This window comes from Trichosurus vulpecula, chromosome 1 (assembly GCF_011100635.1).
Source record: "Trichosurus vulpecula isolate mTriVul1 chromosome 1, mTriVul1.pri, whole genome shotgun sequence".
NCBI classification, from domain to species: domain Eukaryota; kingdom Metazoa; phylum Chordata; class Mammalia; order Diprotodontia; family Phalangeridae; genus Trichosurus; species Trichosurus vulpecula.
Genome location: NC_050573.1, coordinates 267495282 through 267513530, shown reverse-complemented (window position 1 = coordinate 267513530; position 18249 = coordinate 267495282). Strand labels below are relative to the sequence as shown.

The following is an 18249-nucleotide window of genomic DNA, read 5'->3' as shown; positions in this document are numbered from 1 at the left end:
CTCTAGCTCATTTTACAGACGAATGGAGACAAACAGGGTTAAGTGACTTGCCCAGGGTCACATAGCTAGTGAGTGTTGAGGCCACATTTGAACTCAGAAAGATGAGTGTTCCCAACTCCAAGCCCAGTGCCCTGTGCACTATGATGCCACCTAGTGGCCTTGTTAACCTGCTTGGCTCCTTTTAAAATGTATTGCTTTTTAGCAGGTATTTGTGATTATGCATGAGGTGTCACTGTTAAGACATATGTGTTAGGGCAGCCTATAACTATTTCAGTACTTAGAAGATCTAGATTTCATCAACTCTTACTATATACACGTATTGCAACTTCTTTAATAGCATTGGGTCATTTCTCCTAGGGAACATCTGGAGAATTATGCCCCTTTGCAGTCTCCAGGCTGCAGGCCAATAACTTCAGAGACTGGCTGAAAAGGAAATAAAAAGTTTATTCTAAATCTAATTAGGGGAACCCATTTGCTGATAAGTAGGTCTCTGAACAGTTAGTATTGCTTTGAATAGAACTTGTGTGCCAGTTCCTAGCCCCCCCTGCAAAAGTCACAGGCTGCATTCTGTGGAAGTTTAGAACAGATTAGTAATAGTTCTCAAAGCAGGGGGATGAGAAGAGGAAAGGAGGTGGCCAGAGAAAAGGAGGTTTCTAGGGATATGTTTACCCTGCAGCTGGTAGGATATGTTACCAGATGGGAGAGCAATTTCTGTTCCAGGGCAGGAAAGGGGGGTGTGTGACCATATAGATAAAAGAGTTATGATCTGTTAAGACAGGAACCTGTTTGATTCAAGGCAGCAGTGGTGAGGTAGTCTTGTCCAATGACACCATATGGGATTTACAACAGAGAATAAAGCCATCTGTTAGACAGTGACCTGGTATAACCTTTTCTCCTTCAGTGGTTTGCTGTCTTGAGTTGCTGTGGCCCTCACAGTTAATTGCCAGGGGTTTGACCCTCTCTATAACTTAGCTAGACTGGTTTTTGGAGGACAGATATGCTTTGTCATCATGTCCTTGCTGAAGCCTTGCCAGCTTGGGGTACCTGGTGGGGTGTGAGCTTGCTGTCAGAGCCTTCATGCTTTAACCTGTCCTGGTTCTGTTCTGACTTTTCTGGACTTTTTCCCTTTTCCTTAGCTGCTATCTCACCTTGGAGCTTTTCTTGGCTCCTGGGACTTCCTTACTCTAGAACATGGGTGGGAAACCTGCAGCCTTGAGGCCACATGTAGCCTTCTAGGTCCTTGGGTACACTTGAGGACCTAGAGGGCCACATGTGGTCTTGAAACCGCAGATTCTCTACCCTTGCTCTGGAACATCTAACTGACCACTTGGAATATCCTTTGACCAAGCTATTTCCCCTTCTTTCACTGATGTGTGTTCCCCCAGGGGCTTCCATTTTGGTTCAGGCCAGCCAGCTTTCATTCTTCTCCAAATTTTACTTCTGACATTCTGAACTTGGTACTGGCTACCTCCCATCCTGGAACCAGTTCTTCCCAGCCACACTAGGATTCTGCCTCAGAGTAGGGTTTTAGTGGAGATACTTTATCAAGAAATGTAGCCAAATTTTCCAGGATTTGTTTTTTACTCCTCTCAGTATGGATTATTTTCCTTTTTTTCCCAGGACTAATTTTAGTATAGAGTGTATCTTGCTTTAGGAAAACTTGATGTATAAATATTGGAATTTAAAAAGAGGTAAATTAGGAATTGATTATATCACACTGGGATTCACAGCATGGTTATTTAAAATATAGAGCACCCTTAGTTTATTTAGAATGATTGTCCTGTTTCCAAAAATTTGGTTTATATGACTTTTTTTGCGAACACATGAATTATTCATTATATAAGTGAAGTTTATTATATTTTGAGGAAAGCATTTTGAATGATGCTAAAACACATAGATTCTGGACCCTAATGATTTTGCTAAAGGAAAATGTGCCAGAGTACCTCTTTTTTGGCAAAGTAGATTTTGTATTTATACAAATAGTAGGATCTTTTTTTTTTTTTGTAGTAGGATCTTTTGATGACAAGAAAATTTAATTGTAAGTTTTAATTTTAAATTCATCTAATGCTACATGTGGTATGGTGAGAGAAAATTTGAAATACCACTTGGTTTTCTCATGTCATAGTTTAGTAGCTTTAAGAAATATCGGTCATTTCATTGTTTAGGTACTTTCAAAAGAAGCAGATTGCAAACCTTAAATAGCTTAGTAGATGGTCTTTGAGTATTACTCTCATCCTCAAATTTATCACTTTATTGCCAGCCTGATGAGCTTTTCTGAACTTACCTAGGCTATTCCTTGGATGAAAAACCTTTAATCCGTTACTAACCTCCTACTAACTCCTACCAAGCCTTTCAAGCTTTGTAGGAACTTTCAGGGCTAGTAGTCCAGTGGCATAGGCTTCAAGAAGACAGGATCACATTCATGCAGAGATGAGGCTTTGGAGTGGGATTTTAGTGGAAGTGAGTAATGTAATATTGAAATATTAAATGCCTTCTTATTCTCTTGGATTCTTAAAAAAATGATTTAAAAGTTCTTATTAAATAGATAAATTCTATTTTGACTCCTCATGAAACCCCCAGTATGCTCAGATTTGAATGTCCCATGATCTATACATTAAAGAAAACAGGATAAAAGAATTATTGTGACTAATAGTACTTGCATATAACCTCATACTTAAGTAGTTAAGCACTTTTTGTTAAAGGAAAAGTGTGTATGTTAAGTTTCCAGTTTTTAAGAAAGCTGAATTTTATTGCCATTTAAAAATGTCATCATTTATACAGTTGTTTATATTGTTCTTTTGATTCTGCTTTGCCATCCTGTATTATTTCATAATTCTCTTCCTATGGTTATATTAGATATTTTGAGCATATATTTACTAATAATCTTTTTTTATAAAATTAAGCTTGAGCCTAAAGTTATTGGCATTAGTATGGTAAAAATTAGCTGACTGTTTATGCTCCTTTTTTTTTTTTTTTTTTTGGTTTCATTTTGTTTTTTAGATCGTGTCTATCTCACCCAAACTGGAAGTGCAGCAACCATCCATGGGTTAGAGTCTGCTACTAATTGGCATGGTAGATTTAGCCTGTTCTATTTTTCTCCCTGGGGCAATTTTACCTCCCCTCAGGCACTCTGCTTCTGGGGCTCACCATATTGAACTGTGAGGATTACTTAATAGGCTCCCTTAGTCTCACTGCAACTCAGAACTCTTGTACTCACATGATCCCACCAACCTTAGCTCTGGCTCTCTGTAGTAGCAGGAATTATAGAATTACAGGTATGCCCCACCATGATGGGCCTGGGTTTTAAATTATGTGATATTTTAGTTACTAAAACATTTTATAATTTTGTTTTCTATCAAATTTGAATTTTAATTTGGATTTCAGTATTCTAGTGCTGAAACCTTAAAGACCCTTAAGTTGTAAGGATTTGTCTTTCTCTTCTAGCATCTTACCTTTGATTGGATATTGATGTGAAATGTTAAGCTAAATAATAATAATGATCCGTAGATATATCCATCATTGTAATATTATTAAATTTATACTAGTTCTAATTTCTAAGGGATGTCTTGGTAGAAAGTCTTCTTCTATGATGTGATTGTTTTTGCTTAATCTTGGACATTCCAAGTATCTCAGTTTAGATCCTCAATTGTTTGACTTCAGGACCTCGTATAATCTTTCTGTTGTGCCTTCAGTTTTTTGCCTGTAAAATAAGTGATAATTGATACCAGTATTTTAAAGTTATGTGATAGTCATACATATCACTGTGTTTTTGGTTGGAATAGGAATGCTGTCTTTAAGAATTAGTGAAAATGTGGAGTTTTTAGTTTGTGGTTCTATTGAATCAAATACTTTTATTGTCTTTCCTTTTTCTTTCAATTTCTATTTTGCCCTGTGGCTCTAGAATATCAGGGCAGTTCTCCTTGATAATTTCTTGAAAGATGGTATCTAGGCTCTTTTTTTGATCATGGCTTTCAGGTAGTCCAATAATTTTTAAATTATCTCTCCTGGATCTATTTTCCAGGTCAGTGGTTTTTCCAATGAGATATTTCACATTGTCTTCCATTTTTTCATTCCTTTGGTTCTGTTTTATAATATCCTGATTTCTCATAAAGTCACTAGCTTCCACTTGCTCCAATCTAATTTTTGAAGTAGTATTTTCTTCAGTGGTCTTTTGGACCTCCTTTTCCATTTGGCTAATTCTGCCTTTCAAGGCATTCTTCTCCTCATTGGCTTTTTGGAGCTCTTTTACCATTTGAGTTAGTCTATTTTTTAAGATGTTGTTTTCTTCAGTGTATTTTTCAGTATTTTTTTGGATCTCCTTTAGCAAGTCATTGACTTGTTTTTCATGGTTTTCTCGCATCCTTCTCATTTCTCTTGCCAATTTTTCCTCTACTTCTCTAACTTGCTTTTCCAAATCCTTTTTGAGCTCTTCCATGGCCTGGGGCCAGTTCATGTTTTTCTTGGAGGCTTTTGTTGTAGGCTCTTTGACTTTGTTGACTTCTTTAGGCTGTATGTTTTGGTCTTTGTCACCAAAGAAAGAATCCAAAGTCTGAGACTGAATCTGGGTGTGCTTTCGCTGCTTGGCCATATTCCCAACCAACTAACTTGACCCTTGAGTTTTTCAGTGGGGTATGACTGCTTGTAGACTAGAGAGTTCTATGTTCCACGTTTGGGGGGGAGGTGCCAGCTGTCACACCAGCACTCCTCCTTCCCCAAGGACCCCCAGCCCGGGCTGGGCTTAGATCTTTAGCAGGCTGTGCACTCCTGCTCTGATCTGCCACTTAATTCCTCCCACCAGGTGGGCCTGGGGCCGGAAGCAGCAGCAACTGTAGCTGCCCCACCTCCGCTGCCCCGGGGGGCTGGAAGCCGAACCACGAACTCCTTCCACTCCCGCAGCTTTTCCCACTAACCTTCTCCGCAGTCTTTGGTGTTTGTGGGTTGAGGAGTCTGGTAACTGCCGCAGCTCACTGATTCTGGGTGCTAGGGGCCCCATCCGCCTGACTCCAAGTTTGGTTGTTCCACGCCACTCAGGCTGGGCTCTGCTGCACCCCGTTCCCAGCTCCCAGCTCCATGTGGGATAGACCTCACCCAGAGACCATCCAGGCTGTCCTGAGCTGGAGCCCTGCTTCCCTCTGCTGTTCTGTGGGTTCTGCCGTTCTAGAATTGGTTCAGAGCCATTTTTTATAGGTTTTTGGAGGGACTCGGTACGGAGCTCACAGTAATCCCTGCTTACCAGCTGCCATCTTGGCTCTGCCCCTTCTTGTCTTTCCTTTTTAAAAAACCCTGGACATTCTTTTTTTTTTTTTTTTTTTTTTAAATGATTCAACATCAGAAATTGTTCTGGTTTTATTCATGAGAAGAACCTTAAAGAAGACACATTAACAAAAACTTTGCTATTATTCCCTAAGGAACTCTCTGCTGCTCCATCTAACTTGTAGCTGAGTTGGTTCTTGTCTTGTTTTCTATTTGTTTTTTCAAAAATTAATTAATTAATTTATTATTAGTTTGCAACACTAACTTCCATAAGCTTTTGAGTTTTAAATTTTGCCTCCTCCTCCCCTCCCCGCTCTCCAATACTGTGTGCAATCTGATATAGACTTTATATATACATTCATATTAAACATTTTCACATTAGTCATGTTGTACAGAAGAATTATAACCAGTGGAATGAACCAGGAGAAAGAAGAAACAAAACAACAACAGAAAAGAGAGCAAATAGTAAATGGTATGCTTTGATCTGCCTTAAGACTCCATAGTTCTTTCTTTGGATGTGGACAGCATTTTTCATCATGAGTCTTTTGGAAGACCTGGATATTCTTAATATTTAGATAGATCTCATAGCATTTATGTGGTACCAGCTAGATGAAAAGTTGTAAAGTAACTTCTTTGCCTTCATTCATAGAATTGTAGACTACATAGACTCTTGGAGCTGGAATGCGGTTAGAGGTAATTTAGAAGATTGTGTAATAACAGGATTGGGGTGGGGCACCTTTCACCCCTTCCCATTTTACAGATAAGGAAACTGTGGTCCAGACTGAAGTCCCATATTAGTAGCGGAACTAGAATTTAGATTTCTTGACTCTCTTGACAGTGCTCGGTTATTCTTTGATATTCCTGAAGCAAAATATCTAGATCTTTTTTTTTTCTTTTGAGCCCATTACTGTTACAGGGAATTTTGTTAGGATAGTTATCTGATGCTGGAAATTGATTGAACAGAATTTTTTTTTAAAGGTCATGGTAAATTGTGTGTGTGTGTGGGGGGGGGTGTCTGTGTGTTTTTAGCCTTGGTGTATTCCATTTGAAAAGGATTTCAGCATTTTAATACTGGTTATTGAGATATTTATAATGTGAAATTTCCAATTTATTCACCATAATAATGTTTGTCCTAAACAGCTCATGAACAAATGAATGATCTTCAATTATATTGTAGGTTTAGGAGGATTCAATTGAAGAGAATTAAATTGCTCCGTGTTATTTTATGTATTTTTTATACCAAGTGAAAAGTAGTTTCAAATAGTCTTAAGAACCTTTGTAAAATCCCACCTGTGATACTACCTTGGACAAGTCACTTAAAGTCCCTGAACCTCACTTTCCCAATCTCTAAAATGAGGGGATAGCTAGGTGGCTGAGTGTGTAGAGTACTAGACCTCAAGCCCAGAAAACCCAAGTTCAAATCATGCCTCAGACACTTACTGACTGTTTACTTACTGACAAGTTATATAACTGCTGTCACCCTCAGTTTCCTTATCTGTAAAACGCAGATAATAATACCACCTGCCTCTTAGGGTTGTTGTGAAGATAAAAGGAGTTAATATTTGTAAAGTACTTTGCAAACATTAATTGCACTATAAATTATTGTTATTGTTATGATGATGCCTCTGAGGAGTCCTCTTCTAGTTCTAACTCTATGATCCTATGATCCTATGTTTGGTTTCATGGAAAATATTTTCTAAGTGTTGCATAAATCAGAATGATTTGGACTATGACCACATACTGAGAGGGAATCAGGCACCTAGAAGGGAAATAAATCCTCCCTTATACCTAGAATGGAACTATTTTTGTATTATTTTGATCATTCTTGGAAAAATGCCTTAAAGCTAGTAAAATCTCTTTTTTGGGGGCGATAACTATATTGTCTTCCGCATTTAAGGATTTCGTATTGTCATTTAACCTAGGAGAAGATATAGGACATTCAGGTCATAAAGTTTTGAGTAGGCAGACCAAGCATCCCAAGAGTTATGTTTTTAGAGCAAAGGAAGAGGAGAATTTTTGCAATAGGATGTGATAACAGCATAATGTAGTTGTGGCAGTGTAAATGGAAAGAGAAGGGTGGGTATAGAGATTTAGTGCCTTTTGTCTGAGCTGGTTAGGGGGAGCTTCGATGAGTTTAATTTTGGACACGTTGAATTTGCAATATTAGTAAGATATGAGTAGAATGTCTAGTAGATACTTGTAAACAAGGGATTGGATCAAAGGGAAGAAGAGTTGTTTTTTTTTCTTTGTTTTTCCTTGATAGTTTTGTATTTGGGTATTGTATTTGTACTTGAGTATTTTTCTTTTTTAAAAAGCCATTGGGTTTTACATCAGATTGCTCACTACCTTGGAGGGGGAGGAGGGGACAGAAAGAAGACAAAAACTTGGAACTCAAAATCCTCCAAAAAATGAATGTTACAAATTGTCTTTACATGTAACTGGGAAAAACAAAATACTGTTAAGTAAAATTTTAAAAAAATAAAGACTTTGGGTTTAACACAGTATCATAGCTAGAAAGGACCTTTAGAGACCATCTAGTATGACCTCATTTTAAAGAGAAGGAAACTAAGGCCCAGTGAGGCTGAGACATACCCAAAGTCACATAAGTAAACTCTTCCCACCTCTACCACACCATCTCTCCCAGGTCTGTCCCACTGTATCTTTCCTCATTTTTAAAAAATGATTTTAAAAAATTTATTTATTTTTAGTTTTCACCATTCAGGAAGAGGAGTTTTCACACACACAGACACACACATTTATTTAAAGGAATTGCCAGCATTTTACTTTCTGTATGAGCTAGTGTGAATAAAAGACCAAGGATTGCATCTTGGGGGAGAACCAAAAGAAGTAAGAGGAGTCTATGAAGGAAACATAGGAGTGAAGAATGAATTTTAGATTATATTATGGAGGAAATTTCTTCTTGGAGTAGAAAATGATTGAGATCAAGGAAGTGATAGAGATGTCCTCTTTGGAGAAGAGCAGGGCTACATCCTTAGAGAGATGAATAAAGGATAGTTTTGGGGGCGGGGTGGAGCCCTGGCAGCTGGAAAGCAGGGACTAGCGTGAGCTCCCCGCCAAGTCCCTCCAAAAACCTATAAAAAATGGCTCTGGACCAATTCTAGAACTGCAGAACCCACAAGGTAGCAGAGAGAAGCGGGGCTCCAGCCCGGGACAGCCTGGATGGTCTCTGGGTAAGGTCTATCCTGCATGGAGCTGGGAGCAGGAGCGGAGTGGAGCAGAGCCCAGTGTGGGCTGGGCAGACCAACCAGACCAGGAGCCGGGCGGGGTGGGCCCTGGCGCCCTGAATCAGTGAGCTGTGGCAGTTGCCAGAGTTCTCAACTCACAAGCACCAAAGACAACAGAGAAGAACTGCAGAACCCAGAAAATAGCAGAGGGAAGCAGGGCACTAGCCCAGGACAGCCTGGGTGGTCTCTGGGTGGGGTCTATCCTGCACAGAGCTGGGAGCAGAAGCAGAGCAGAGCCCAGCATGGGCAGCGCGAACCAACCAGACCAGGAGCCCAGCGGAGCGTGCCCTAGAGCCCTGAATGAGTGAGCTGTGGCAGTTACCAGACTTCTCAACCCACAAACACCAAAGACAACAGAGAAGGTTAGTGGGAAAAGCTGCTAGGGACAGGGAGTTTGCTGTTCGGCCACTGCCCTGGGGGCAGCGGAGGTGGGGCAGCTACAGAACTACAGCTGCAGTTGCTTCTGGCCCCAGGCCCAACTGGTGGGAGGAATTAAGTGGCAGATCAGAGCAGGAGTGAAGAGCCTGCTGAAGATCTAAGTCCAGTCCCGGTTGGGGGTTCTTGGGGAAGGAGGAGTGCTGGTGTGGCAGAGCTGGTGCATCACCCCAGGCTTGGAACGTAGGACTCTTTAGTCTACAAGCAGTCATACCCCACTGAAAAACTCAAGGGTTAAAGTGAGTTGGCTGGGAACATGGCCAGGCAGCGAAAACGCACCTAGATTCAGTCTCAGACTCTGGAATCTTTCTTTGGTGACAAAGAAGAACAAAGCATACAGCCAAAAGCAATCAACAAAGTCAAAGAGCCTACAACAAAAGCCTCCAAGAAAAACGTGAACTGGTCTCAGGCCATAGAAGAGCTCAAAAAGGATTTGGAAAAGCAAGTTAGAGAAGTAGAGGAAAAATTGGCAAGAGAAATGAGAAGGATGCGAGAAAACCATGAAAAACAAGTCAATGATTTGCTAAAGCAGTCCCAAAAAAATACTGAAAAATATACTGAAGAAAACAACATCTTAAAAAATAGACTAACTCAAATGGTAAAAGAGCTCCAAAAAGCCAATGAGGAGAAGAATGCCTTGAAAGGCAGAATTAGCCAAATGGAAAAGGAGATCCAAAAGACCACTGAAGAAAATACTACCTTAAAAATTAGATTGGAACAAGTGGAAGCTAGTGACTTGATGAGAAATCAAGATATTATAAAACAGGACCAAAGGAATGAAAAAATGGAAGACAATGTGAAATATCTCATTGGAAAAACCACTGACCTAGAAAATAGATCCAGGAGAGATAATTTAAAAATTATTGGACTACCTGAGAGCCATGATCAAAAAAAGAGCCTAGACATCATCTTTCAAGAAATTATCAAGGAGAACTGCCCTGATATTCTAGAGCCACAGGGCAAAATAGAAATTGAAAGAATCCACCGATCACCTCCTCAAATAGATCCCAAAAAGAAATCTCCTAGGAATATTGTCACCAAATTCCAGAGCTCCCAGGTCAAGGAGAAAATACTGCAAGCAGCCAAAAAGAAACAGTTTGAGTATTGTGGAAACCCAATCAGAATAACCCAAGATCTGGCATCTTCTACATTAAGAGATCGAAGGGCTTGGAATACGATATTCCGGAGGTCAGTGGAGCTAGGATTAAAACCAAGAATCACCTACCCAGCAAAATTGAGTATCATGCTCCAAGGCAAAATATGGACTTTCAATAAAATAGAGGACTTTCAAGCTTTCTCAGTGAAAAGACCAGAGCTGAATAGAAAATTTGACTTTCAAACACAAGAATCAAGAGAAGCATGAAAAGGTAATCAAGAAATAGAAATTGCAAGGAACTTAGTAAAGTTGAACTGTTTACATTCCTACATGGAAAGATGATGTGTATGATTCATGAGACCTCAGTATTAGGGTAGCTGAAGGTAATATGCATATATATATGTGTGTGTGTGTGTGTGTGTATGTGTTTATGTATATATATGTATATGTGAGGGTATATGTATGTATATGTGTATGTATATATTATATATATATAGAGAGAGAGAGAGAGCGCGAGCGCGGGCGCAGGGTGAGTTGAAGACGGGAAGATATCTAAAAGAAATAAAATAAAATTAAGGGATGAGAGAGGGAGAAGGGGAGAGAGAGAATGGGGTAAATTATCTCGCATAAAACTGGCAATAAAAAGCAGTTCTGTAGGAAGAGAAGAGAAGGCAGGTGAGGGGGAATGAGTGAATCTTGCTCTCATCAGATTTGACCTGAGGAGGGAATACCATACATACGCAATTGGGTATCTTACCCCACAGGAAAGAAGGAGGAAGAAGATAAAAAAAAGGGGGGATGATAGAAGGGAGGGCAGATGGGGGTGGAGGTAATCAAAAACACACACTTTGGAAAGGGGACAGGGTCAAGGGAGAAAATTGAATAAAGGGGGATAGGTAAGGAAGAAGCAAAATATAGTCTTTCACAACATGAGTATTGTGGAAGGGTTATACATAATGATACGCATGTGGCCCATGTTGAATTACTTGACTTATTAGGGAGGGTGGGTGGGAAGGGAAGAGGGGAGAGAATTTGGAACTCAAAGTTTTAAAAACAGATGTTCAAAAACAAAAAAAAAAGTTTTTGCATGCAACTAGAAAATAAGATACACAGGCAATGGGGCATAGAAATTTATCTTGCCCTACAAGAAAGGAAGGGAAAAGGGGATGGGAGGGGAGTGGGGTGACAGAAGGGAGGGCTTACTGGGGAACAGGGCAACCACAATGTATGCCATCTTGGAGCGGGGGGGGGGGAGGGTAGAAATGGGGAGAAAATTTGTAATTCAAAGTCTTGTGAAAATCATTGCTGAAAACTAAATATATTAAAAAAAAGGCTAGATTTGGTGATAGAAATGGGTTGAAGGAAGATAGGTAAGTGCCACAGGTTGTTCCTTTATTGCCTCCATGAAATAGGAAATAAAGTAGAGGAGACTCATATATTGAATGTGAGGCAGTTCGCTTTGGGGTAGGACATGGGTCTTTACTGTCAGTGTTTTATTTTTGATTCCTCTTATTAAACATTGTTATTTTTATTCTCCTTCCCTCAACTCCCCCTTAAACCCCATTATGTAACAAAAACAGTTAAGTATAACCAACCAGCATATGACAAGATATGCAACATTCTACCTCTATACTCCTGTACCTTTCTACGAAGAGGAAGAAAGTTTGTTTTATCATCTGTCATCTTGTGCAAATATTGATACAGAATTTACATTTAATCTGAGCTTTTAGTGCTGTTTTCATTTCCACTTTTTAGGATAGGGGCTTTAGAAGAGAGAAGAAAATCTAAAATGACCTCTGGGTGGTTCATTGGAAGCCAACTTCAGTATACGCATATCAACTTCTTTTTAACAAAACAAATTCTATGCTTGCTTTCCAGGGGACAGATGATTTCAGGTGAAGATTGTGAATTTATTCAAAGATTTGAGATGAAAAGAAGTCCAGAAGAGAAGCAAGAAATGCTTCAAAATGAAGGCAGCCAGGTATTTTATTTTGAAACTTTTTCATGTTTAGAGTATTGAAGTTTGATAAAATTTAGATGTCCAGGTTCATATGACTCTAAGTAATATAAATGTATTATAGTAGTATTTTACAATAAGTGTGTTCTTTGGTGTTTGGATTTGGCCATATGAATGAACCCTTTCTTTTAAAAGATAATAATATCTTAGATTTGGAATACTTTATCATTCTTAAGGATGCATTAGGACAAATGGGTTTGAATTTCATAAATCATTCTGTAGAAGAGATTTTATTGTAATTATTCCTTTTATTTAATTTTGGGTAATTTTTGATAACCTTTTTAAAGTTCTAGCTAAAAATGTCAGCTTCTATAAAGCTCCCTTCATGAAATCCATTTATGTAGCTGGTCTAGTTTATCACTTCTTACAAAATGTAATCCACATTCACTTTGGTTTTAGTTGAATTAACATTAAGGTCATTCGGGAGATAGCTCCATACAAAAAGGCTGTGTGACTAGAAGGAACTGCAAAGAGACTATGAAAGTTCTTTCTCATTGACATTTGTTTATTCAATCTGTTTGTTACTTTGGTGCTTTTTGTTAAGCCAATATTGTCTTATGTTTATGATTATTACTTTTGTGTGATATGACTTCATGTGGATGGTTCTTACAGGTAACACCTTTGTGATCTTTTCAATGAAAATGCCTCAATGTGGTATTTCTTATATATGGTGCAGAGTTAACTAGCTAATCTGAGAAAGGACCCTGGGTGGCCTAAAGAACATAATTACTTGAATAACTGCTTGTTTACATATGGAATTCAAGTCAAGATTTTGACCTTAAAGCCCTAAATGTTTTGAGTATTTGAAAGTTTTTTTTTGTCAGAATGTCAGCCTTTTGATAAAACATTTTTACTATATGGTTCTGAGCTTCCAGTGATTTTTCATTTTCAGCATGGCCCTCACAGCTATAATTTGCTTTCCCTGTGGGCTTAGGTATAAAGCTCGAGATTGCAGACCTTCATGGAAAGATGAAAAGATCTGTAATTAGGTCCAACCCATTTGTCCTAAGCTAGAGTTAGAGTGAAATTACCTGCATTATTTTGCTGTATGTAATTTGTAGTTTTATAATGTAAGAGGGAATTAAAAATTACATTTTTTTTTCCAATTTGGTCGTCATTTCTTAAAGCTCAAAATTTTTTCTGTCTTTACATAAAAGATTTATAGTTAGATTGTAAACTTCTTGAGGCCAGGATTTGTCTTATTTTAGCTTTGGGTTTCCCATGGCACCTAGCGCATATATTGTGCATAATAGACATTTAGTCAATGTTATGAAAGAATGATTAAGTGTTTCTTATAAAGGCATTTAAACTGTTTTGTGTTATAGAATAGTTAATTGTGTACTTGCCTTATCCTCACTGTTTTTAGTAACTTCTTCAAGGTAGTATCTGCATCTAGCACATCTTTGAATCTCCGTATAGCAGCTTGGCAGAGGGCCTTACCCATCACATTTTTTTTTTATTACATCTGGCATTTCATCCATGTAGGGATACCTCAGTGAAGAATCTCTCTTCACCAATGCAGTTAGATACCTATTTTGCCACTTGTGGTTTTTCTGTCAGTTCATAGGCTTTTATTATGCACTTACTATATGCTAGGCACCATGTACCAGGCACTATGAGGATACAATGCGGCACTGAGAACTACCTTTGCCTAGGATCCCACAGCCAATATGTGTCAATGCAAAGGACATAAACCCAAGTCTTTCTGACTCCAAAGCTAGCTCTATCTAGAATGCCACACTGCTTTTATTTTCATAGTATGTGCTCAATAAATAATTGGTTGAATTTAATCTCTTTTAGCTAATATGGTATTCCTTTTCAACATATTGTCCTTTAGAAGGTTTCAGAATCGCTATGCTTCTCTTCCTTGAAAGATTTGGAGGCAGTATATTTTAGTATGACAGTGGTGATTCTACTTATAGAGGAAAAAATTGTCTTTTTTTAAAAAAAAAAAGTAGTCTCTTATATAGCAGTCAAGTCTTTTACCTATTTGCTGATTTTCTATAGCAAAAGTTTAATCTCTGACTTAGCTTCCCCTGTTCTCAGGGCGCTTGGAGGCTGTTTAACCCAAATTTTAAGTTGAATTGTGTAAATATTACTTGAATTGCATAAATATTACTGTGTAAAAATTAGCTAGTCAAACATAATTATCAAAAATGAATCTCTTGATAAAGTTATAGATTACAGTATTTATTTGAATGTGTTTTTATTTTCTAGTGTGCCAAAACATTTATAAACCTGATGACTCACATCTCTAAAGAACAGACAGTTCAATACATTTTAACCCTGGTTGATGATATGCTTCAGGTAGGCTAATACTCTATTTAGTTTATATGCTAGTTTTACTTTTTTGTTTACTTTAGAGTAACTAAAATTTTAGAGATTTCACTTATAGATGGTGATAGTAAATTTTCCCCATTTCTGTAACTTGTGAGAATTGTGATTTAGTAATTATGAGCTTATGTGTAGGCGTGATTTGTTTTTCGGGGTGATTAATTTGCAGAATTTCCTCATTTTCAGTACTTAGGTGGTCTTTATTGAACATATACTATGTGCATTTAATTTTGCTAGCAGCTTTTCTTTTAAAATTGATTGATTGTCTCTATGTGCAGAACAAGGTATCTTCTGTGTTTCTGTTCCAGCTTCCTACCTAAGAGTACAGCTCATAGCTGCATAGGCAGGTTATTGTGCTGTTAACACTAAAACTTCCTATGTTTAGAGAGTGTTGAAGAAAAATGATATAGTGGGTCTTTAAGGACATCTCTTGAGAACATTGAAGGCCCATGGACTGCCATGTGACTTGTGATTTTATGGACTACTGCCAACCATAGATTTACAACTGTCTGCCCTCTGATCCATAGATTCAGAGAATCAGGATGAATGAAGTTTTTCCATCATAGCCAAACTTTCCAAGATTCAAATTTGAAGACTTAGGTAACAGTTAAGCATGACTTATTTTCTTAAGCAAGAAAAATCAGACATTTAGATCCGTATCATCCTTATCTTCCAAAGTACTGTAACTAGACCAGTGCTAAGTGGATTAATCACTTATAGAGCTGCTGGAAGGTGAGGATGAGTATGTTCAAGACTGGGAAAAATTTAGAGTTGCAAGTTGCAAACAAGCGGTTACATGTTTAACATGAAAAATGAACAAGTAATTTCCTGCCTGTCCTCTAGAACACTGAGAGATTAAATGATTTGCTGAGGACCCTATAGACCATGTATGTCAACGGTGGGACTTTAACCCAGGTCCTTGAACCCATAGGCCAGCTCCTTAGCATGTTGCAGCTTGCCCCCCCCCCCAAAGGGATAAGGATCCAGGGCAATTGATTGGATAATCAATCAATAATAAATATTTATTAAGTGCCTACTATGTGCCGGCCACTGTGCTAAGTGCTAGGTTGTTTTTAGTAGAGAAAAGCAAAGATCTTTTTAGGATCAAATCAAATGCTGCCCTTTTCATGAAGACTTCTTTTATTATGATTGCTTCATCAACTGTTAGGGCACTTAAGACATTGGTGTGTATCTTCTATGACCACATGAATATTATCCTGGCTATATTTAAACAAAGGCTGAGGTATTAAGTCAAATCATGAATTTGTATTTTCATCAATTCTTTTATAATTGAATGTGGTAACCAGAGTAGAGCATGCAAACTTGAAGGAATGAAATGACCATATGTGGAGGCTGGGACTGAATTTGGCCTTTGCAGGGAGATAGATGATGATTAGCTTTATTGGAGCCAGAAGTTTTACGTTAGTGGGTTGTGAGTTGGAGGGTAGGTTAGATTATATGATACCAGATTATGACTTCTTTGAAAGCCATAAATTTAGAGTTCATAAAGTAGGAATTAAGACTTTTTATACATTCTTGAGCAGAAATGTGGAATGGCAAAGTGGTAGTTTAGGAAAATAAATTAAAACTTTCTCTTTTATGAAAATAATGCTTTATGAAACATTTTTTGGTGCTTCTCTTAACTATAAAATGAGAACAGTATTAATTTTCATAGCATTCTTGGACTAAGGATAAAAACATTTTAAAGTGTTTTGAAGCTGAATGAAGTCCTTGTTAGAAGTAATTTTACTTGTTTCAATAGTTAGAATAAGCATACTGCAACATAAGGAGATGAAAGCCTTTGTCAAACAGCAGGTGATTGTTAACAACCAGAAAACAAACAAAAAACTAACATGAATAAAACAGAATTTTTTATGATCTGAAAATTGGAAAAATAATTTAACAATGTTTTTAGTGCATTACTATTTGTATGTTTAATAACGAGGAAAATATTTCATTTTCATGTACAAAATTTGATATGAAAATGACATTTATGAATATTTATGTTTCTTTAGGAAAATCACCAACGGGTTAGCATTTTCTTTGATTATGCTAAACGTAGCAAGACTACAGCATGGTCCTACTTTCTGCCAATGTTGAATCGCCAGGATCTTTTCACTGTCCACATGGTAAGCATTCAGTTGATCAGATTCCAAGGTAGAGGAGAGATGACTTTATAGACATTTGTGGTTGGCACATTCTTTTTCCATTCCCTTGGGAATAACTATAGTTATACTATTATTTAGGAATCTTAGCTCTGTTAATTTCAGACTAATGGCTGAGTAGACTTAATAACTGTAAAAAACCTCACGAAGTAATGAAAAGCATTGGAGGGGGAAAGAGTGTACAAAGTCGGAAGCAATTTAAGCCTCATCATCCAAAGGGTGTGTGTCATTGGAACTAATGGAGAACAACAAACAAATTAAATGGAAATGATTTAATTGTGTTTCTGTTATAATCTATTCTTATTATTTTTTGTACAACTACACCACCACAATGGGACCTTTACCTCCATGAAGTCAGTGTCAATGACATTTAGGAAGTCTGAGTTCATACTCAGAGTGGCTGAACCTGATCTAATCAACATAAAAAATGCTGGAGTTAATATGGTTTTAAAGGTACTTAGGGATCGATATTCAAGCTATCTCAGAGAGGAGAAAATTCTAAAAAGAATGGAAAAAAATCACAAATGGCATTATTACCAAGAAAAAGCAACTGAGAAGAAGGCATCATCAACTACTTATTAATATAGCTTCTTTGTGATCTCTATAAAATATTTGAGAAGTCTTTGCATTCATTAAGGGTATCTTTCATGAAAGGCAGGAAAAAGAAAACAGACTTTTGTAAATAATTTTCTCCAAAATTTTACATTCTTTGTCACAGTATGAAATAACAAAGCTTGTAAAGAATATAAGGTCCCAATATGTTTATTGTTTGTTGATTATAAAAACAGCTTTTGACTTTGTTGAACAAAATGTGACCTTCGGTTCTGTTCTCCAATAAGGTATATCTCCCATGAATGTGATAGAATCATACAAGACTTTATGATAAACCAAAGAAAATAACTTTATTTAATGATCTCTTATAAACATTATACTTCGTGTTAGTTCAGCAGATCTGTGATCTCATCATTGTGGGCACTCTAGAACAGTGCCTTTTCATCTTTTGCATGTATGTATGTATAATCTGGTAATTTTATATGTCTGTAAACTGTAGAGTAACACAACAAAATCAAAACTGTAATTGATCCAAAAGGCAGTTCAGTTCAATAAACATCTATCTCTGTGATCTCCAAAAGTTCTTCGTAGATGATATATTGAATGTGATGAAGACCCTCATTTCTTCTTTTAAAATTTTTTTTTTAAAATTATGTGGGTACCAGAGCAACTTTGGGCTGCTTGTCTGCTATCTTTAGTCTTGCTTCATGGTTTTTTCACTTCCATTTATGTTTATACGTTTGCTAGATAATATACAAAGTCCAAATAAAAGAATTCCCTGTAGATATAGATGATGGAGCATATCTGAATAAACTCCTTTGTTTATCTTTTAAAGCCCTTCACAGTGCAGTTCCAGCATATCTTTTCCACTCTCTGTGATCTAGCGAAACTGAGCGTTTTTCTGTTCTTCATACTTGATATGGTTAAGTTGCCAAGTTGCCCTGAGGTGTTGACACCTGTCTCAGAATGACGGAAGGAGCTTGGGAACTTGGGCTTGGAGAGAGGATGTGTTGGTGGATAAGTGTGGTTGTGCTGGACACAAGCCCTATGATTGGCTTTTGTAGAGAGAGTGGGATCTGGCCCATCTTTTTCTACCTTCTTATTAATTGATCATGTACCCTTTGGGGTCAGGCCAAGGCCTTCACTTCGAAG

The 18249-nt window shown here is 37.6% G+C and overlaps 1 protein-coding gene across 2 annotated transcripts in view; it reads left to right on the top strand.

Moving 5' to 3' along the window:
- Positions 1-18249, top strand: part of ATP6V1H (ATPase H+ transporting V1 subunit H) — a 126037-nt gene that overhangs the window by 11746 nt on the left and 96042 nt on the right. For both annotated transcript variants that reach the window (XM_036736186.1, XM_036736178.1), the window contains exons 3-5: positions 11908-12010; positions 14264-14353; positions 16396-16509. In XM_036736186.1, coding sequence (XP_036592081.1) covers positions 11908-12010; positions 14264-14353; positions 16396-16509 — 307 coding nt within the window. The remainder of the gene's footprint in view (positions 1-11907; positions 12011-14263; positions 14354-16395; positions 16510-18249) is intronic.